We start from the raw sequence: 22,136 nt of genomic DNA on the forward strand, positions 1-22,136 counted from the left end.
GAGTATCCACCTCTACAGGGCAGGGAATGAATGAGTTATGGCTTGGAAAGTGCTTAGAACAGCACCTGGTACATTGGTGACTACTTGGTAAACGAGAGTTGTTATGATTGATGCAAGTAAAGCCCACAGCACGGTAAAGATAAGTGTTCAATAAACGGTAACTGTTATTATTACAAGGTACACTCTGCACGGAGAATTTTATGCACATTTATCTCCTAGAAAGCAATTAAGAAATGAAGACATTAGGGGAAAATCTTGTCCTCTAGCAAAAGTTTCAGTCTGAGCAGAGAGAATCCACCATCCTGTTGCCCTGGCAAGATACCTTAGGAACCCCGTCCACCATCCCCAGGCTCTCCTTTGCTTTATCCAGCCATCCCCTCTTTCAGTAAATACTCGTTAAGCACCCACAGTGAGCCTAAAGGAGGAATGGAAATACCTAAGCTGTAAAAAAAATGGCTCCAGCTCCTGCCACCCTGGAGCTTACAGGGTAGCAGGGGAGATACACATTAAATAAATACGTACACAAATGATTATTTAGGGACAGCTACAATTTGTGTTATGAAGAATGTGGTGAAAAGGTATAATGGGGGTCCTGATATGATGTAGCATCAGAGGTGTATGTGAGGGAGGAGTCGTTAGACAAACTTCGTGAGGAAGTGCCGTTTAAGCTGGGACTTCATGGATGAATAGGAGTTGGCTGGGGGATGCCTGGGAGTGGAAGGAGGAAGCGATCCAGGCAGACAGGCATTTTGTTCCGAGGCCCTGTAGCCACAAGGTGGCTGGCTCACTAGAGGAAAAGACACAAAGGTAGTAAGTTGACTTACCCCCAGACCATCCACTATCAAAAGCCCTCAGCTGGGAGGTTGGAAATTGGAGAGAAACCCAGGCCCCCAGGAACTGTGTTCTCAGTTGCATCTGTTATCTCTTCCCTTTCAGACTCTCCCTGCCTGGTGGCAAAGACTGCCAGGTCCCAGACCCTGACCCCGAGGCCAAGCGAACAAAGGTTTTGGCTCAAATACCCAGAAGTTGCAGATGTGGCTCACTTTTCCCACATGTGAACTTCAGCCAAGACACCACGACAGGGACTCTGTCCTCTGAATGCCCTCGGATGCCTCAATCCTGTCCCCATCACACGCCACTGGGTTTTGTGAGGCTATTTAGGCAGATAAGTTTCCCTCACTGAAGAAAAGGGAAACAGCATGAAAGAAAACAATGGCCCCAAAGGAAGAATATGTGATTGACGTAAACGGGGATGTTCCCTTAGGAGCATCATGTATCAAAAAAGAAGCCAAGCCCCAGGTCATTTATTTCTCTGCCTGTTTACATGAAATGGAAAGATATGTTTAAGTTTCCTGTAGCTTTACACTGCAAATTGATGCTCCCAGAAAGGAAGCCGTATGTTCCAGACGTAGCAGGTTTCTTTTGGAATTCACATGTTGGCAGTCTGGCGCTATCCCCTAAATGGTACTTTCATTGTCTTTTTGTTCAAGACAGCAAGCTTCTTCCAGGATCAGAACTGCCTGCCAGCCTCCGTTGATAAACAGCCCACCAGCTCTCGTGGTAGATCAGGTTTAATGATTAGCCTAACTCCTTGTTTACCTAAGTGGCAATTACCACTGCAATGGAATAATATTTTAACTGCAGGGGAAGCATTACGGAGAGCCCCCCAAGAAAACCTACTGGCTGGGAATGGCCAACAGAGCTGCCCATACTCAGAGGAGAGGACCACTCCATCCCGGCTGGCAGATCTCTGTGTCTGAGATGCTGTCATTAGACGCTGCTCCGAAGACCTAAGGAAATGTGCCCAGGAGAAGTGTATGGTCCCAATCCTTTCAACTGAGGCTCAATGGCCCAGCAAAGTATGAAAGTGAGGCCTGTGCTTCTGAAGCATAACAGTCTAGAGTCGGTGGAGCTTGCGAAGCAACCTCACCACCGCAGGAGCAAATCTCAGCAGGTGCGATTTAAGGAAGATGGCACCAGTAAGACTCCACCTGCCCGAGCTGAGGTTGACATCCAAACTCCTGAGCACCCGGCTGTAATGGGCGAGACTCAGGCCTCCGGGCACCATCACCTCCCCACCTACTCACTCTCCTTCCCCAGGTCCCAGAAGGCAGGGGGCTTTCGGCACATCGCCATCCAAACCTCCCCCAGTCTCAGGAAGCACTTCCCAGTTTTCAAAAGGAAGAGACTCACGGCTAGCAAGTCCCTGGTGGAAATGCAGACAGCATCCCAAAGTGCCATCCAGGTGAACGGCAATCTCTCTGAACAGGACATTGTGTCCTCTGACCTTGCCTACTTAAGGCTGTCTCGGCATCTTGAAGATGGGCCTCAAAGGGTCAAGGCGTCCCACCCATTTCTCCCTAGAATGTCCAAGGTGCAAAGCAATGGGCCTGTGAGCATATGCTTGGAAACAGGGACATGGAGGGCCTCAGAGAAAGCAACAGCTGCCATTCAGGTTCCAGATGATATTTATCACAGCCCTACCTGGGCAGGTAGAGAGTCCACTTTCAGCCCAGACAGGTCTGCTGAGATTAGCAACTCCATACCCACTTTGGTTGACATATGTCCAGGTGATGGGAGAAGAGTGCCACCGTCAGATTCAGAAAGACCCCTCTCCTGCTTAAATGCCACCAGCGGTGCCAACCACATGCCCGGCACAGGGAAACTTAAACCTGAAATGCTTTTGCCCAAAGATAACTCTGATGACAAAGACCTTGGCCCATTGTCATCTCAGTCAAAGGAAACGTGTGTTCCCTCACATCCACAGACTCACAGCTCCCCTTCGCCAGGCTCCCATAGCCAGCCAGCCCAGCCAGGGGGAGCTTCAGATTGTGCTTCATCGAGTAACAATCACCAGGATCTGCAGTCACTCAAAACTAACAGTGAGTCAAAATCTGCCCCTGTGTGTCAGGAGCAGATGGCAAAGAACCCCTTCCAGTCACACAGCCCAGCGTTTCAAAACTGTCCAGAAAGCGATCACCTCCCATCCTCTCTTCCAAGGAGGGAGACCGAACGGCAGGGCACCACGGAAATGGGTGCACTTAATCCAATCCACCTGGCACAGGGTGAGTTCTGCGACCTCCAGGGCAGGCTGCAATCCGTGGAGGAATCTCTGCACTCAAACCAAGAGAAAATTAAAGTCCTTCTGAATGTAATTCAAGACTTGGAGAAAGCTCGAGCTCTCACAGAAGGGTAAGGTGGATTTTTTTTATTGGGTTAAGCCACTTGCCAGGATAGGGGCAGAGAGAGAGCACTGGTTTCCGTTAGTAAGATGTCTCCAAAATGTCTGAGATTCTGTTGTTTCCCCAGATTGTAAGCAATGGTCCCCCTTTGTTCTGACTGGGTTTCGCCTGGTTGTAGGCTTTGGTGGATTTCCACGGTGATGTGTTTTTGTTTCCAGATGTCAACAGACTGCAGAAAGGGGGCCATGAAGCAGCAGAGTCAAAAGTGATTTTTATTAAGATGTGAGTCCAGCTGATAAATGATGGGGGAAAATGATAGCATGTAGGTGCTTCCCCCACCCCCATCCTTGAAGCAAGTTACTGCATTTGCACAGTATTTTAGTTATTTATGGGTTTGTCACAGGGACTTGAGGTGGCCACTAAGCTTACTGTTGACCTTTCCCACCACTGACCACTTTGAAGGCTTGGGCCAGTCCATCATGGACCAGCTAAATGGAAACTGAAATGAGATCACAATTTTGCAAAGAGAAAAAAGTCACAAAATGCTTTCCTGGATGACTCAGCATCAGTCTGGGGAGGGGAAGGCAGTTTTCTATTTAGGTGTGAGTTGTTCTTTCCTTGAAACAGTGCTCTCTAAAGACTGAGAAGAAGGAATGGCCAAAGCTAATCGACAAAAGGGTAGGAGAGGGAGGAAGTAATTAACTGGCCTTTGCTGATAGGGATCAGAATCAACATTGCTTTGTAAGAGAGAAGCACTGTGATGATACACAGAGAAATGCACTGAACTAAGGGATCTGGAGTTTTAATCATCTTCCTCTACTCATTTGCAAAGTCCCTCAGTTTGCCCATCTATCATGCGGGGGTAAGAATAACTAGCTCATCTCATAGGGTTATTGTCAGCATGAAGAAAGCCCATATGTCAAAGTGCTTAAACATTTATAAAGCGCTCTAGAAATGTGAGCTTCTATTAACAGGGGTTTCTTGTTTCTGTGTCTGTAATGGCCAGGCTTTGGTACTCATGAGAGGGGCAATGCTGTGCTGCAGGGAATGAGTCTGTAGAATGCGTGCATCCCAGGGGGATTTTGCCCACAGATTTATCTAGTAAATGCTCTATCTTGCAGGCGCAACTTTTATCGAACTGGCCAAGATCTCAACAACTGCAGGACCTGCCAGAACACAGCGTGCATCATATACAGGTACCTGGCCGCAACCGAGGCCTGCTCTCGAGAGCACAGAAGTTGCAGGGTCCACAGGACATTCTCGTAAGCTCTCTTAGGCACAGAAACTCAAGAGAGGGGCAAAGACAGGAGGCCTTGGAATACCTGAGACTTAAAAAGCAAGGTGTTTAACTATGAAACGTTAGCATCTGGTTCCAAGGCAGGCATTGCTTTGTTTCCTCACAACAAGGTCTATGAGCAAATCCTCTTGAGATCATCATCCCTCCACTTACTGAATACCGAGTACAGGCGCCTTGCTAAGCTCTGCACGCCCGTTTGCGTCTCTTTCACAGTATACCTCGTGAGGTAGGCGTTAAGGTCCTCAGAGAAGTTCAGCCATTTGGCTCCACTCCCATAAAGCATTTTCAGAGGGGGGGGGGGGGGGGGGGGCTCGCCAACCAAATATTCAGAGTCTTGGGACTCAAATCCAGATCCTTCTGATCCCAAGCCCTGTGATCTTGATTGCTGTACCACACAGCCTCTTCCTCCACAGTAGCTATCACATGCCAACAATTACTATACGTCAAGAACTATGCTCAGCACTGTGCGTTCATTTCTAAGTACACTGTTTCTTTCCAGCAGGGGGTAAGGCTGCTGCAATAGAGTGAATTTTTATAAGTAATAGAAGGGAAACAGCATACAGTTGGAAGAGCACTAAACTTGGAGTCAAAATCCCCAAGTCTACGCCTGCTTACTTGTCTGGAGCTCAGTTTCCTCATCTGTAGAGTGGGAACAATTATCCCTCTTGAGAGTTGCCGTTAGGAACAAATGAGAAAATATACCTGAATGCCTTTTGTAAGAGAAAATTTCTGTACAAATCCAAGAGCTTATTCCTGTTATTACTGGAAAAATCAACACCCCTTTAGCTGGAGGTCTACTTTCGGTGGCACACTGGAAAAGTGGTCTAAAGCAGTCATTTCAGTTGATGGAATCTATGTTTAACAAAAGTGTATGCTTTGGTTTTCTGTATTATTTTCTCTCTCTGATGAGAAAGGCAGCTAGGGCCTGAGCAAACTGAAGCCCAACTGGGTTGCCTGTGTCTTCTTTTTAAAATGTCTCATTCCTTCCAGCAGAATCCTGAGGTTTCATCCTGGCAAGGGATGGGGGCCTGGCAGTCAGGGGGCCCCTACCCTTAGGTGAGGCCTTGGGCATTTTCTCACTGAACTGTCAACACTTTATACCTAAAAGCCAAAGGACTATGAAGTTTTTTCACCAATAACAATAACAGGAGCTTCAGGACCTCTCAGAAAAAAACATGCCCTTTACCCTGGCATGAAATATCCCCTCTTAAAAGGGGGCTCTGGAAAAGGCTTCTGCCTTGGAAAGAAAAATTAGGGAGTCTCATCAATTGCTTACATTTTGCTCCTTCTTTTTTTATATCCCCCATCTTAAGCAAATTTCCTAATCACCAGGAGGACAAAAATCATTAAATGTCTAGACTGTTAGGGAAGACAAAAACTTTTCCTCATAAACAAAAATAATTATTTTTAACTAACTTCCATTTAAATTTTGAAAAGTCTCTTTTTCAGCAGCCAGATGATGTATTTTCTATTACCTTCAGATGACTTTTTATTTAGCTTATGTAAGAGAAAAGGACAAATGTTTATTTTCCAATCTACTATGAGTTTCTTGCCCTGGCCTTCGGCAAATCTTTTCTGGCCTCTGAGTTTCCTCATCTGAAGAATGAGGGCCTTTAACTAGATGGTCCCTATGGTCCCTTTCAGTTCTGACATTCTGATGTTCTAGGCTGAATTTAAAATAGTAATATTTGGCTAAACTACAACCTTCCAACAAGTCTGAGAATGTTTGCATTTTTCTAGTACTTACTTCAAATATCTCAAGCAAACATTCTAAATTTACCCCTGGATGCGCTGGCAAACCTTTATCCACACATCCCTTTTCAGTTTTCCAAGAAAAGCAGCCATTGCATGCATCTATCCCTCATTACTATTCAAAGCCAGACTCTTCTCCCAGACAGTATCTATATCGTTGTATCTAAGCCATTGGGAAGGAACAGGCAATTAGTTTGATGAAAGCAAAGAGATAAGAACAACATCTCCATCACAGTAACAGTGGGAAGATGAGAGTTGTCTTTTTTTTTTTTTTTAACATTTCAAATGACTTCAAACCCTGTGTGGTACCCTGGAAAGTCAGATCTTGCAAACCAATAAATAAATGATGTGAAATACTCATCCTCGGGCCTTGTTAAGCTGCAGTCTCTCCCTGATGACGGATGGACCGAGTGCATGTCACTGAACATAAAGCACATGGATGCGTGACGGATTGCCTGCCGGGTCTTCTTCTCTGGAGATGTTGCTGCTAAGTTAGCAGTCCATAAGGTTTTCTAAGTGGCCCCATCAGCCGAAGCCTATGGCTATGCTACTCGCTTCCATCAAGACACATGGGGTCACTGGTTCTATCCGACTCATTCTCTCTGCTCCAAGAGGAGCCTTCTGTCCACCCGCTCCTCAAAGCCTCACTGGCATTCTTCTTACCATGGATCACTGTGATAGATCCTACCTCACCAAGGAGAACAGCACCAAAACTGATGCCCAAAGATTCCGTGTATTCTCATGAGTACACCAGGAAGAATGAACTCCTTGCAGTTTTGACTGCTGTGGGCTCCAGGGGAAGGGTGTGGGGACTGGCTCTATGACTCAAGCTGGTTCCAGGCTGTTTAGACCCCTAACACTCTCCTCACGTCTCCTTAGCATTAATCCTAGGACAAGGTACTCAAAGGGTTTCTGCATGCCTCCTGCGGTACCTAAGATTCAATAGCATTGGATTACCTAGTGAGAAGGTTGTTCTCTTTTCAAATTCATTTCAATTCTTCTGATTTACCCAGAGGGAAAAATCTGAGTTTGGTGCTAGAATGTCTTCAAAACCTTTCTAATGCTTACTTATCACACTTCTTTGCCAAGAGTGAGCATGTTTCATGTTCATAGCCATGGGCAAGCAAGAGTGCGCAGCCAGAATGTAATCATTTCTAAATCTTTATGGGAAGATTTTAACTTTTAAAACTAGTCCCCCTACCTACTCACTGTTAGGCACGTCTCCATTTTCAAAAGGTATATTGCCTGTTTTGTACAAATGTTTTTAAGTCTAAAAAGTGAATTGGTCTAGAGAGAAAAAAATTATTGTGCATGTGGTATGGGGAGTTTCACAAAAACCATGAAGGTGGTGAATGAATGACTGCAGTTTTGGAAACTGTGCCTTAAGGAACCAGCTCCCTTTCCTCTCTCAAGGACATGAAGTCTCTCCAAGCCATATCTCTCCTCCTTCCCTCACCCCGTTCTCTGCTCCTCCAGCCACATCTGCCTGCACTTCATCTTCACGTTCACTCTAAAAATAACCACAGAACCTCTCTGGAGGTCTCTGACTACACCAATCATGCATTTATTTTACGGATGTAGCTCCCAGGAAAAAAATCTGCCTGGTTTAAGTTGTAAAATGCCTCAAATGTTTTAAGGAAAAAGAATGGGAAGTCTTTCTCAGAAAAAAAAAATTTCTTCTATCATCCAAGTGTGTTTCTTAGAAAATGGAAATAAAGAGCAAACAGCAAACTTACCATTTTCAATGGGTGAAGGGAGAGGCTGGCCATGTAAAATTTGAAAGGTGCTAGAGAGGAGAGAACAACAGAAGAGCACTTGTTTGCTCAGGGGTCTCTCTGGACAGGCTGTCTCCTCTTCTCATCCTTAGCCTCTGTTCATGACTTCAACTGCACTCATGGATTTTAATTTTAATTGCTGTGACATCAGCTTCCCCTATCTTTTTTATGAGTTCTCTCTCTCTCTCTCTCCCTCTCTCTCTCTCTCTCTCTCTCTATATATATATATATATATACACTACCTACAGATCTTTCCATTTCTATCTTGATATCTCAAAGGTACCTCAAATTCTCCATATGCGAAAACATACTTCTTATTTTCCTCCACAAAATTCTTTTCCTATGTTTCTTATTTTGCTCAACATTGTTAACCACAGTTCCATAAAGAAACTATAGTCCCCATAGTGCCTCGCTCCTCTCCTTTACAACACACATCAAACTGGCTACTGATTCTACCCTCTCTCTCTGGTCCATAAAGGCTCTCATCATTGGTCACTTAAACGCTAGCTGGCCTTTTTGCCATAGGTACCTTTTGCCCTGTCCCAAGTAATCCTCCACACAGATTGCTAAATTACCTGAAAAGAAGAATCTGATCATGTCACTCCCCTGCTAAACAATTTTGTTCCAGTTCCTGTTGTTTCCTTTAGCTAATTTTTCAAAGCCCTTTGAACATGATACTAACCTTCTTACCTGCTGGGTCTCCTATTTCTCCCCAGCCGCAGGGAACTACTCAGCTGGCTTCATATACTGTGCATTTTCTCATGCAAGTTTCCTTATTTCCTGAAATGCCTTTTCTGCCCTGCTTTGTCTGGAACTCTCCTAGTCTTGCAGCTTAAAAGTCAGTTCCTCTGAATAGCCTTACATGCCTTCCCAAGAAGGACCCCCTTGGCACACACATTCCTCGACTATACCATTTATCCTATTGCATTGTAACACAGTGTTTATGAGTTTCTTTCCTTCAGCTGATGGCTAGTACCTCAAAGTCGTGGGCCAGTGTCTAACACATAGTTGGTGCTCAATAGAATCTTGTCAAGGAAGAGAATGGCTATACTGACTAGGGGAGGGATGAAAAACAGTGGTGGGCTTGAGACAGCTATTCAGATGCCCCAAAGTCAAGTCAGTGTGACTATTTGTGTGTGCCCCTACCCTTGGGTGGGGAAACGGAAGGCCTTAATTAATCAAATGTTCTTATTAGGGAAGGAAGGCTTCTGTGCAGCAGGTCCTCAGAAGATCTTTCGGAACTAAATCAAACGACTATATGTAGTACATGGACTGTCAGTTTTCAAACACCTGGAACACTACAAGATGAAACCTAATCAAATCTTCCTTCGATGACTCAGAATGCTTGTTGCAATTTCACAGGACATTGAGATCCTCGTTCATCATGGCCATCCAACATTATTGCCCAGTACTTCTGTACTGGCTGTGGTAGGAAAGGCGGTTTGCTTTGTGGAAAACTGAAAACTCCCTCCAGGCTAAAATGTCTCCCTTCTATGGTGTCTGAACTGCACCAATGATCTCTATGGAAGAGGGAATTAAGGCATTAGATTGGCAGGTTCTCTTGGTAAAGCATCAAAACCCAGTGTAGTAGGCAGAATAATGCCCACAAAAGATGCCCACATTCTAATTCCTGGACCCTGTGAATACCTTTTACTTGGTAAAAGGGACACTGCAGGTGTGATTAAGTTAAGGATCTCAGGACAAGGTAAGTAGCCTGGACTGTCCAGGTGAGCCTAACATAAGCATAAGGATCCTTACAAGGGAAAGATGAAGGCGGGAGAGTCAGAGTCAGAGAGGATGTGACAACAGAAGCAGAGGCAGAAGTGATGTGGTCACAAGCTAAAGAAGGTAGGCAGCCTCTAAAAGCTGGAAAAGGCAAGGGACACATTCTCTCCTAGAACCTCTAGAAGGAACACAGTTCTGCTGACACCCTGATTTACAGTTCTGCAGGACTTCTGATCTCTGGACTCTAAGAGTAAAATCTGTCTTGTTTTAAACCACTAAATTTGTGGTAATTTGTTTCAGTAGTAACAGGAAACTAAGACGCCTGGATTAAACCCTTATAATTCGTAAACTACTCACATCTAATTGGAGGTCTGTTAACTTGACTTTGATGATCTTTGCAACTATGACAGCTAGGGGAAGACAGAGATCTGTTGGGATGAAGATTAGGGAAAAGAAATAAGAAGAGAGCTACCACTTATTGAGTGTCTATTATTACTGGTCATTATAAATGCCTTTTATTTTCGTATCTAATCCCCACAACCATGTGAGATAGATAAAAATACTCCCATTTTACAGATAACTGAGATAACTGAGGTTCAGGGACTTGCACACTATTCAGATTAGACAATTGAGACTGAGAGAGAGAGAGGAACTTGCACTATTATTCTGAAACTAGTAAGTGGCAATGTCGAGATTGGAACTTAGTCCTCCCTTCCTGTTGGCCAGATTCTACAGCATGCTGCCTTCAGAGGACAGACCTGCTCGAGGGGTATCCGGGCTCAGCAGAATGTTGTATGGCTGAGTTCTCATAATCCAAGGGCATCGTGAGGGTTTGTGTTTAAGTTGCAGGACCTAAACAGTGTTCTCAAAATGTGATCCTGGGCCATCTGCATCAGTCTCCTGGCTGTGAATACTGGTTGCTGGCCTTCACTCCCCAAACCTGCTGGATCAGAGGGGTGGGGTGGAGGATGGGACTCTACAGGCACAGCCAATTTCCTGGGAAAGCCTGATCCCAGTGAAGCTTGAGAAACATTCAACTAGGTAAAATTAGGGTCTTGAAAGGAGGAGGTTTCTGGTTGATTTATTAGAAATTTTGTGACATAGAAAGCTCTTGCTAATAAAGTAACCCAGAAAGTAGCTTTTGTTTTAAACGCATCATTGGACAGATGATTTACCTTTCTGCTTGGTTTCAATTACAGGGTTAGGTGGTCAGGTATAGACCTAACTAGGGGGTGCAGGTGAGAGCGGAGGCAAGAGAAAGGGAAGGGAAGAGGATTGCGGGGGGGTGGGCTTCCTCATAGACTAAGGGTATTTTTGATGCCTCCTATTTCCAATGAGAAGACAAAATGAGCTTCTGCCGGTCCACGTGGGCGCACAGGCTTTCATTATGCACTACTTAGGGGATTCATTTGTAGCCTCTCCTCCCTCCCACATTTCCCAGCTCCTTGGTCCTCATCTGAGATCAGGAACGGAATGGCAATCCCTGCTGCGCTTCCTCCTCCAATTAAGGTTCAGACCAGTTAGAGCCCAATTCTGCTCCCAGGCCAAGGGCCCAAATGCTAGGAACTGCCCTCTGGTGCATCCTGGAGGAGCAGTTACAAACACCTGACAGGGTGGCCATGCAAAGTGCTGCCCAGGACCGCCCACCCTGCTCCAGGAGACGGTGTGGTCACCACAGGCTCCAGAACCAGGGAATATGCGTGAAGCTGAACACCAGAATCCTCCACCACTTTCCTCTCATTTCCTCAAACGCCACAGACCATAGACTGCTTTTTTATCATTATTGATTCCTCCACTGTTACAACTCCTCTGAGCAAGACAGAGAAGAAGTTAAGGATATGCAAAAGGAGATTTGCTGCAAGTGCCGTCTTTTGTACCCGGCGACCAGCATCCCTGTTCTTGGGGTCGCCCCCTCATTGTTTTAATATCTGGAACTTCCCATAAGGAGTCTCTCTGGAACACAGGCCAAAGCTGTACAGCTGTGTGCCCTGTCGGAGAAAAGCCAGGCCTTCGTCTAACCAAGGAAAGCAATGTGAGTTACCTGGGGTCATGCAGTCAGAGGCGCTGAGAGCCTTCTAGAGTCTCCTTCTATGGTTAAGTCACTTGGCCACTGGGTCTTAGTCTTGCCTGCCACTTAAAGCTATTACTTAACCAGAGAAAAAGGCATTTTACTGGAAATGCAATATGCACCCAGGCTTGTGAATTCAGCAACCAACTTTCCACGTAAATTATTTAGTATGTTCCTTTCGTTTGCTTAAGATGCCCTCCCAGCGCGGAGCCAAGTGAACTGTCAGAGCCTCATCTTCCAGCTACGGTCCTCTCTCTGGCCAGCAATGAATTCCACAGTGAGGAGTAATTATAGAGCACACAGCATGTCTGTTCTTTCTAGTAATCACAGATGCCTTTGCAGCTCTCATCCCATTGTAGTATGGACTGAGCAGCATTCATTTCAAATGCAGGAACGTGAATGTTAATGGCAATACTACCCAGCATCCCCCAAACAACTACCACCAAACATAGCTCAAGCTCTCTTTTGGAAGCAGACATAAAGTTTGGGGTACATGTGCAAACCTCTCTGAGCCTCGACAGTTTGATCCCCAAGATATTTGCCATTAGTCCCTGTTTCTCTCAGTGTGCTTATCCCTTTCTTCTTTTCCCTGGAGTGTAAGTGGAAAGAAGTAGGATTTACAGCATCAGCAATTTATCTGCAATAAAAATGAAACCTATTTTAATGCATTAATAGCTAAAGAGGCTGAAACATGCCATAAATATAAAATCAAGAAAGTTGAGCATTTCACAGGAATAACAAATGGATGGCTGCTGGCAGGAGGCCACAGCTGACCACAGAATGACCCAATCTTCATTCCTCTGTCAAGTTAACGCAACAATCATTGCCATTTGTTGAACCAGGCACTGTGCCAGGAATTCTGCTAAACACTGTACACGTATCATCTCTTTTCAGACTCCCCAAAACCCTAAAATATGGGTATGGTTATTATTCCCATTTTACAGATGAGGAAACTGAGACTCAGAGAAGCTATGTGACTTGTCCAAGATCCAACAGAGCTAGGGCTTAAACCAGTCCTGCTTTCAGGAGACCTTCTTGTGCCTTTCCCTCTTACTTTCTGACCTTGCACAACCAGTGAATATTTGTGTTAAAGTTCTCTGAGACGACCTTCTCTTTCTAAGGACTTAGTGTGAAGACATTCTCAACACAGAGCCACAGAACCCAGAGCACAGACCTCCCTCACAGATAGCAATCAGCAGTGAGGTTTCTGCAGCGTGGCTCTGCTTACTTATGTGCCTAGAAGAGAACGTGCAATTCTCTGAGGACTCGTCAGCAGACAGTTGCCCAAGAAGGGGTGTACTTGCCAGCTGGAAATGGCTGTGAGTTGTGAAGCTTAAAATTGCACCCTATAAATAATGAGCAAACTGGTCATTAGGAGAAAGTTTTAGGAACAATATCCCTTCCAGACTGGGGAAAAACACTAACTAAGGTTCCTACTTTCCCAGACTGTGATTCTTCCCCAGAGACACTTCCCAAAGTGGTGTGATTTATTCACGTAGACAGGAACCAAACTACCCGTGCTGATTCCATTGATTCTTACAGCTAATTCTAAAACAAAAGTTGCTGGAGCTCAATGAATCTGTGTTGCACCTGAGTTCCGTGGCAAGAGGGGCCACAGAAACACTCTAACAGAGATGAAGAGGTGGAGAGGGACTTGGAAGTGGTTTTGTCTTCAGGGAGATGCCATGGATCATTAGTTTCTCAGCCAACCTGCTTGGGGTGTACGGTTTATGGTTTAAAAGAACGGTACGGTTTAAAAGAACAAGACCCGCCTGCTGAGAAGGAAGAGCAAAGGGCCCCCGAGGACCTCAGCAACCTACACCAGACCCAAAATTGCACCGCCCAGATACTACCTTGAGTAAGCTGCCTCCTGTGGGGTGTCTGTCTTCTCTGGTACGCGGCCTCCCCGTCAGAACGTCCCTGAAATCTGGAAACACTATGGCAGGGTGGGCTGGTCAGCTGGGTCACGCAGGGTCGTGCATGCAGCCCAGCCCAGGTTGGGTCTGGTTCCACAGCGGGCTGCAAGTTCATTTAGGTGCACTAGGCCTTGGTCACCAGCCCCTCCCCTCCCCCCCGCCACGCTCATCTGGTGACCAGGATCTCACACAGATTGAAGACTGCTGTTCTTTCGATGCTGTGTGTCTTCGTGTACAAGCTTTGGAGCCAGACAATCTAGGCTCAAACCTTAACTCTGTCACTTATTAGTGTGTGCCCTTGGCAGAATATTTAACCTCCCCTTGCCTTGCCTCAGTTTCCTCACCTGTGAAATGAAGATAATATCTACCTCATGGGGCTCTGAGAATCACATGAGACGTGAGAATTACTAAACTTGTAGTATAGTGTCCGGAATATAGATTTCATTACATAAATGAGAGTCATTCTCCTCCTCTTCCTTCTTCATCATTTAAATTACCATATGCCCTCACCTAACATGACCCAGATACTCTCATGTTATATCTCTTTCTTCTTAGAGTAAGACCCTGGTACCAGCCAAGCCCTGGGCTAAAACATCTGATCCCTTTTTAGGAAAAAAACAGAGGACTAGAGGTCAGGAAAGCAAGCTGAGATTCTGATCATAACTTATGGTGTGACTCCCTTCACCAACTCACTTGTCAGCTGAACGGAGATAACAACCTTCCTAGATTCCTGAGCTATTGTGAAGATAAAATGAAAATGCAGATCTGGAGTGTCTGCAATCTGAAAGTGCTGTATAAAAGTAAGAGGTTTCTATTGTTTGTTTCTATATAAACTTTTATCTCTGTGTGTCTCACCCAACTTCAGTTTGCCCAGCCAAGATGCTACATCCCGAATCTGTCTCTGTTGTTTGCTTATGTATTTACGCATTTATCTACTTTTCTCACTATTTCTTCTTCCAGACAAGCCATGACTTAGGCTTATCGCTACTTCCAATTACCTAGAAAAACATCCTTCTGTTTTTCACCTAGCATGATGGCTGGAGCATTGATCTGTCAGCTAGATTAGTGAAATGCCCTCAAGAGGGAAACCTGAAAGCTCTCTTCCATTCTTGGTCTACACACAGCTCACTTTCTAAATGCAAAGTGGCACCATGCACAGACATCTTGGCTGGGAAAGGCTCTAAGGATCCCCAGACAGTGAACTGGGCACTCCTGAACCAGGCGTCAGGTATTCCGTGCGTCCTCAGAGGGCCAACCTTGCAGACCTTGAATGCTCCAAACTATCTCAATGGCTCCGGGCCTGAATCCTGTATTATAACGATTTCTTGACCACCATTTGCCACTCCCATCCCACCGTAAGCCAGAGCTCTGTACAAACTAAGCATTCAGCACTCCTCTTCATCCATGTGGATATGAACGGAGAAGATGGTAAGGGTGGGAGGATAGGTAGATTAAGAGGAAAGAGAGAAGGGAAGGTTGGAAAAGTTACTAGTGTTCTACCTTGATACCAAACCCAAAGCAGGCATTTATTCCCCAGAATCTGCAAACAACCCCCTGCTAAGAGTCTGCTTGAATTCTCTCATGCTGGCATTTTATTCCCTCTTTCAAGATGTTGCTGAAAGTGCTGTGGGTTGGCTAAGAAGAAGTTGAGGGGCATCTCCTCTTCTCGACCCAGCCTCAAAATGAAAGACAGATGAGAGAGGGCACTGCCTCCTGCCCATTTATAGGGTAGCTGCTACCAAAACAAAATATACACCTTCTCCTCCCTTCCAAACTAAACAGTAGTTTGTCAAATGGATGGATAAGAAGAAAAGTGACAATTTTCCTTTATGTTAATAAATTGCCTAAAAAAACATTAATCAATTTCTTTCCAAAGCACAGATGCTTCTCTGTACTCTGTTATTTGTCTGGTCTTGAAAAGAAAGTCACCTTCAATCCTCTTTGAATTGTCAAGACCAATGGGGGTAGTTGCAAGAAGAGGATGGGGAGTTCCCTAAGTCCCAGTGATTATAATGGAAGCCTGTGGTGTTTCCATAGAAATATAAAGAGCATATTCTTCCCTGAATGTACATGGAGGGGAGAGGTGAAAAGTGATGTTTCTGGCAAGGTATACAATTACTGAAGAGTTGAAGGTATGAGTGAGGAGGTGAGGCATTCAGTCTCTAAGATAGGAAGACAAGAGACTTAGTGGAGTGGGTAGAGACCACATCCTACATAAGGACATTTCCCGTTATTGTGTCCCATCTGCACAACTACCCACTGAAGTAGCTTTATAACCCCCACTTTCAGTTGGGTCTCAGAAAGAGAAGCAACTTACCGAAGGTCACCCAGCCAGTAAGTGGTACAGCCTTGGTTCAAACCCAGGAGTATTCCATTCGAGAGCCATTTCTGTATTGTCTACAATGTGCTTTAAATTGTGAGCTAAGACAGACTTTATCTTCTTTTTTTTTTAAAATAAATTTATTTATTTATTTATTTAATTTTTGGCTGCACTGGGTCTTCATTGCTGTGCGCAGGCTTTCTCTAGTTGCGGTGAGCGGGAGCTACTCTTCGTTGCGGTGTGTGGGTTTCTCATTGCGGTGGCTTCTCTTATTGCAGAGCACGGGCTCTAGGTGCCCGGGCTTCAGTAGTTGCAGCACATGGGCTCAGTAGTTGTGGCTCGCAGGCTCTACAGCCCAGGCTCAGTAGTTGTGGCACACGGGCTTAGTTGCTCCATGGCATATGGGATCGTTCCAGACCAGGGCTCAAACCCGTGTCTCCTGTCTGGCCTCTTGGTGCTGGTAACTAGTGGCTCTGTGTCCTTAGTAAATGCTAGCCAATATCAAGAGCTACTAGAGATCTTCTAGCCAAAGCTTAGGGTTTGCCAGATCAGTGAACAGAAGTATCCACTGAGGCTCCCACTTCCAGGATGTACTGCCCAGCACTGCACCCCTATTTGTCTCTGAGCCTGGGGTGGGTTTCCGTCACCACTACCTGCAACTCACTCTCCCCAACTGAAATTTAAAGAGATGGATTCAGAGGCCGGGGAAGAGTTGTCTCCAGCAAACTCTCATTGCTTTAAGGAAGGAATTTAAAGCAGTGAGTTGCAAACTCTGATTCTTACCCTCTCTTACACTATTTCACAGATAGAGAACATCTACATTCATAGTTCTCCTAGCTCCTGAAATATCCCTGCCCTCTTTTCACCAGGCAGAAAAATAACCTTCATCCTAGAGCATCAGCTGGAGCCAAAGTAGGCACCCCTTACTCATTCTAGGAATTTCCTCAGCTTTCTGGTATCAGAAATTTCATCCATCCATCCATCCATCCAGCTGGTCAACAGTCTAAACATCCATTCATTCATCCAACCATCCATTCATCCATACAGCCATCTAACCATTCATCCAGCCATCCAACCAACTATCCATCCATCCATCCATCCATCCATCCATCCATCCATCCATCCACCCACCCATGCATCCAGCCATCCATCCTACTCTAGGCCTGATACTGTGCTCAGCTACAGGGACATCACAGTGAGATAGACAGATGTGGATACTGCTTTGGGGATCTTTCTTACCAGCGTGTGAGACAGATGATTAAACTAACAATTGCTTTAAAAATCTGCCTTGTACGTGTCTCAACTACCCCTACTTTCCAGCTCTTCATCCATATACCTCTACCAAATTATATGAACATACACACAAAACAGCCTCCTTCTTCTCCTTATATGTGGTATTTCTCTGACTTCTTAATTCAAACAAACAACAACAACAAACCACCTGAGTTTGTCAAGACTCACAACGATGTCCTAACACCAATTAGAAAAAATAGTTCTCTGGGTAAGTCCTCAGTGTCAGACCTCTGTGTCTGTCTGTCTGTCTGTTTACCACTCTGCCCCCAGCACCTAACATAGGGCCTGGAACATGGGACATACTCAGTAAATTTAGTTTGTTGAATGAATAGCTGAATACCATTCAGTGTTTGTTGGCGCCTGGCTCTGAGCTGAGTGTTGTATCATTCTGTTGTTTATACTTCACTGAGATCCTATGAGTATGTACCATGCTTATTCTGCAGATAAGGACACTGTGGCTTGAATATGAGAAATGACTTTGCCAAGATCTCACAGTTAATCAATCGTGGAGCTTTGCCTAGAAAAACATAGCCTGCATTACACCCATTATTATAAGTCACCCAGCCAGGAGTATGTCCCTGTGGAGGAGACCAGGGGGCACAGAAAGTAAAAGGATATAAGCCGAAGAGAAGAAAATCTGGTGGAAGCATACCAAAAATACAAAACAAAATAATCAGACACCCATCCCTGATGCTCCTTAAGCATGGTTATTCAGCCCCTATTACTGCTACTATTATCATCATTAATGTTATTACTACTAATATATTATGTCTTGCTCTTTGCTTTGCTTCTCAACGATGTGTCTTGCAGAGCTTTACACCTATGCTTACTTCACAGGATTCCTCAATACAGACATATTTAAATACTCTCCTTTAATGGGCATTTCCTAATCTCCATTCCTTTTTTTGTTATTTTATTTGTGTGTTTTGGAGTCATTAATGTACAGACTCCATTGTATCGTCTGTACACAGGTCTGTGAGGTAAACATGACACTGTTGGGGACCAGGGTTCTCAGGCGTTTAGAGAGTCAGAGGCTGGGGAGAGCAGAAGCTCTGGCCTGCGTGCAGTGGGTGCTCAGGCTCGCCTTGACCTTTGAGGGCTTGGGAATCAGGCCAGTGGGCATCAGGAAGGGTCAGCCCATCTGGTAAGTCTGGCTCAGCCTTCTCAGAACCTGGAGAGCCGGGCCAGGAAGACTGAGTCCTGCAGACGTCCCTACAGACTGTGTATGTGCTCCCTCCACCCTTAATTGTCCACTTTCCTCCATAGGAGATTTACTTACAGAGGAGTTGCCAGTGCCAGGATGACTGGAAGAAGGCTCTTAAGCTTATAGCTGTGTTTGTTACCTGGTTTCATACTAGAACTCTCAGAAGGCCCAAAGATGAGGAGCTAGCTTGGGAGTATGGAAAGTGGGGGAAATGCAGAGTCACGAAAACGGTGTCCCTCCTTGTTTAGCAAGGAGGAAAATGAAATGTTTCATACGGAAGAGGAAAGACCCCATGTTGGTTTGTGATGTGGCATGACTGGCCAAAGCCTTCTACCCAGCAAGGGCTAGAAAGGAGCTGTCATTAAAGGGACACTTTCCTGGTCTGCTATGCCCATGCCACCTCCCAGAGACCCAGGATCGGAGTAAGTGCCACCAAAAAGGCAGATCACGATTGCCACACGTGACTGATAAAGTCCCCAAATGGTACCTTGTCACTGGGCGTTCTGAGATGGCTTACTATATGCCAGGAACCACTCTAAGTACTTCATTTATATTCTCTCAATTAATATACATCTTAATTCCAGAGAGAGTCTTTGAGATAGGTGCCGTTTTTATGTGCATTTTATGGATAAGGAAACCGAGCTGTTAGTTTTAGCACATAATCCTCTGTGTTACTTAAATACTTTATAATGAGGCAGTTTTCATGCATAACGTGTATGTAAAAAGAATGAACAATTAGGAGCATTAAATAAATGTGAGAGAGAGATTGGAGACGTTTTTACCAGACATCTACTATTAGGCTGCCATGTTACGTGCTTCGTTTAAACTTAGTATAACATGCCCAAAAGGAAGGCATTACAGATGCCAATTCAGTCAATGAGAAACTGGAGCTTCAGAGAGGTGGCACAAGCTCCTCAAGGTCACACAGCCAAGCAGCTGCCTAAGCATCTGGGACCTGACCTCAAAGCACATGTTTTTCCATGTCAGTTGGACACTTGGTGATGCTACATCAGCATGTGCTGATTTGAATTTACTTTCCTTCCTTCCTCTTTGTGTTTTTCAGTGTAGAATATGACTTCCGGCAGCAGGAAGGCAGGTTCCATGAAGTTCTACAGAGTCTGGAGGAAGCAGAGCCAGTTGCGGAGGCATCTCCCCCACCAAAGTCCCCGGCAGAGCCCTCAGTCCCTGAGAAACAGGACTTAAGGCGGAAAACCAAGAAGGTGAAGAAGAAATGCTTCTGGTGGATCTGAGCTCATGGGGACCTTTACCTCTGCCCTTCCCGAGGTGGGGAACCACTGCCCTCAGGCCTTCTCTACTTCTTAGCGAAGGCCCCAGGCTATGTGAAACCAGAACAACTTGGGGCTGGATTACCTGCCACTGGACACATGACCACACCTCACCTGAGTGCGTGCCACTGCTCGCTGAGGACCTCACGGACCCGAGTGCCCACTTGCCTAGCTTCCTGTCACACATCCTGGTTTGTGAGTCTAGATTCCCACCATGGGCAAATCCCCCATCGCACTTTCCTACACCTCTGTAACGCTAAGCACTTCCTGCCCATCCTGGGTTCATCGTCCCAAAGGAAAGAAACAAAAATGTTGTGCAGAGCAGTAAGATAGAGGAGGATTACAAGCAGATACCCAGAGAAAAACAGATACCCAAACTGGCAGTTTTCTAAGATATTGGCATACATGAGCACAACAGAAGTGGGCAGGACATGAGAACGCAAGATCACCTTGTGGGTTGGGTCCTCTTCATTTTTAATTAGCCCCTTGATCCCAAAGCAAGGATTTGTCATTTCATGCTGTGTGGACCTTAAGAGTCTGTGGCAGAGTAAGCTCACCACAGGGTATACGGGACTTGCAGGTATGACTATCCTACAGTTGTAGCTACTCCAGGGCCCACCTTAAATCATCCTGCTTCTCAGTCTGAGGCCTGAGACTGCCTGGCAAATGGATGGGGTCTGGTTTGGGTTTGAACTTTAAGATTCCACCGTTAATTTCTCTGCAACATTTAAGATCATGAGATCCAGCAGCCTATCTGTCCGTTTCATCTTACCAGAAACATAAATAAGACTAAGACAAAACACAACACTGGTTCTCGCCCATTCACCCCTACAGCAGCCTTGTAGACAAGTTCAAAGTATATTAATCTACACAATCTCCCTTCCTGGTGACCAGGCAATGGTCACCTGATTGAAGCAGCAGCAGAGCTGGGGATGAGGATATTTTTTTCCATTTTAGTATTAAAGACCTTTCCCTCCCAAAGTCTGAATTCTTTTAGAGTCTGGCTCATTCTTTTGACAAGACCTCCATACATGTGGGTCCAGTCAAACTTGCATGGCTGAACAAACAGCTAAAGTAATGTAATTCAGTAACTGCTACCTACTCTTAGGGACGAGGGGTAGGTTGGCAAGGCTCATAGTCCTTCTTGTTAGACTCTCTACCAGCCTGTGGTTGGATTGAGCCTGCTTAGAAAAGGCATCCTAAACTCAACGAGCATTCAGTGAGGAAGGCACTTCATAATCCCCTTTGCTGAAGACTGGGTGTCTGAGTTAGAGTCTTTGCAGAGTGCAGCATCCTGTGTAAACGTGGGACGTACGTTCCCCGCTGCAAATTGAGGCTAACTGAGCAAACCACCCGGACACTTTCACCTTCCCCTGTCCCTGCGCTGCAGTGCCCAAAGCTATTTCAGTGACAGCAAGAGGGAAATTTGGCAAGGAATCTTGGCTAGCACTATTAAATCCTGGAATGTCATTCAAGATGTTCTTGTTCTGTTTCTAGTGTAATGTTTAAACCCACAAAATGAGACCGGAATACATAACGTGAAGTTAGAATTAAGATAAATACACTTGTCATACTTAAGCCACGTTTCAATAAGATATGGTACCATTGGCTAAAAGCCACAGATTTTTCAGTATGTATCCACACGATCAACACTCAGTTGACCCCAACAACCGAAAAGAACAGCACAGAGGATAATCCAGTAAAGCAAAATCATTGGGGATCTCATATAATTTTATCGTGTAGGAGCGCTTCCATCTTAATTTGCTTTGCTTCCGCTAATTTTCAAATTAATTTATGTTCCTGGGCGGCACAGTAAAATGCAAATAATCCTATTCCCAGAATTAAGACACCCAGGCAACAGAACAGTCTATTCCAAGGCCTGTTTGTCCATTCCTGAGTGGAGATATGAACACCTACTCTACCTGTTTTATAAAGTCCGTGCACATGCCAACATTAAATGGGCAGAGCCACCCAGAGGTGATCAGGATCATTTGTCAAAGTCAGCCTGCAATGAGGAAGAGATGTCTGGGATAACTCACACAAAATGGATAATCCAACATTTGGATAATTAAGAAGTGTATGCTGCCATACACTTCTGTTGGGGTGGCCTTGGGATAAACCCTCCACTGAGTTAGATGAAATAGTGGTCTGAAAAGGTTGACATTTCTAGAGATAAAACCAAACAAGGCTATAATGATTCTATACCAAAGCACAACACAACATTGCTTGGGCCACCAACCTGAAACTGGGAAGGAAGTCTCTTCTGAAAATTGAACGTTTAAATTGTTATGGGGGAAGTGGATTCAGTAAACACATTC

General features: G+C 45.2%; 2 protein-coding genes across 3 annotated transcripts in view; one reads left to right on the forward strand and one right to left on the reverse strand.

The window, feature by feature from the left end:
* Positions 1–22,136, reverse strand: part of DOCK2 (dedicator of cytokinesis 2) — a 407,498-nt gene that overhangs the window by 189,356 nt on the left and 196,006 nt on the right. The window lies entirely within an intron of this gene.
* Positions 380–19,853, forward strand: INSYN2B (inhibitory synaptic factor family member 2B). The gene is made up of 3 exons (XM_027084337.1): positions 380–3,192; positions 4,304–4,378; positions 19,596–19,853. Exons 1-3 carry the CDS (start codon positions 1,847–1,849, stop codon positions 19,780–19,782), a joined length of 1,608 nt encoding a protein of 535 aa, XP_026940138.1. The 5' UTR covers positions 380–1,846; the 3' UTR covers positions 19,783–19,853.

Source organism: Aethalodelphis obliquidens, unplaced genomic scaffold (genome assembly GCF_003676395.1).
Source record: "Aethalodelphis obliquidens isolate GAN/ISIS:26980383/991018 unplaced genomic scaffold, ASM367639v1 scaffold52, whole genome shotgun sequence".
Taxonomy (NCBI): Eukaryota; Metazoa; Chordata; class Mammalia; order Artiodactyla; family Delphinidae; genus Aethalodelphis; species Aethalodelphis obliquidens.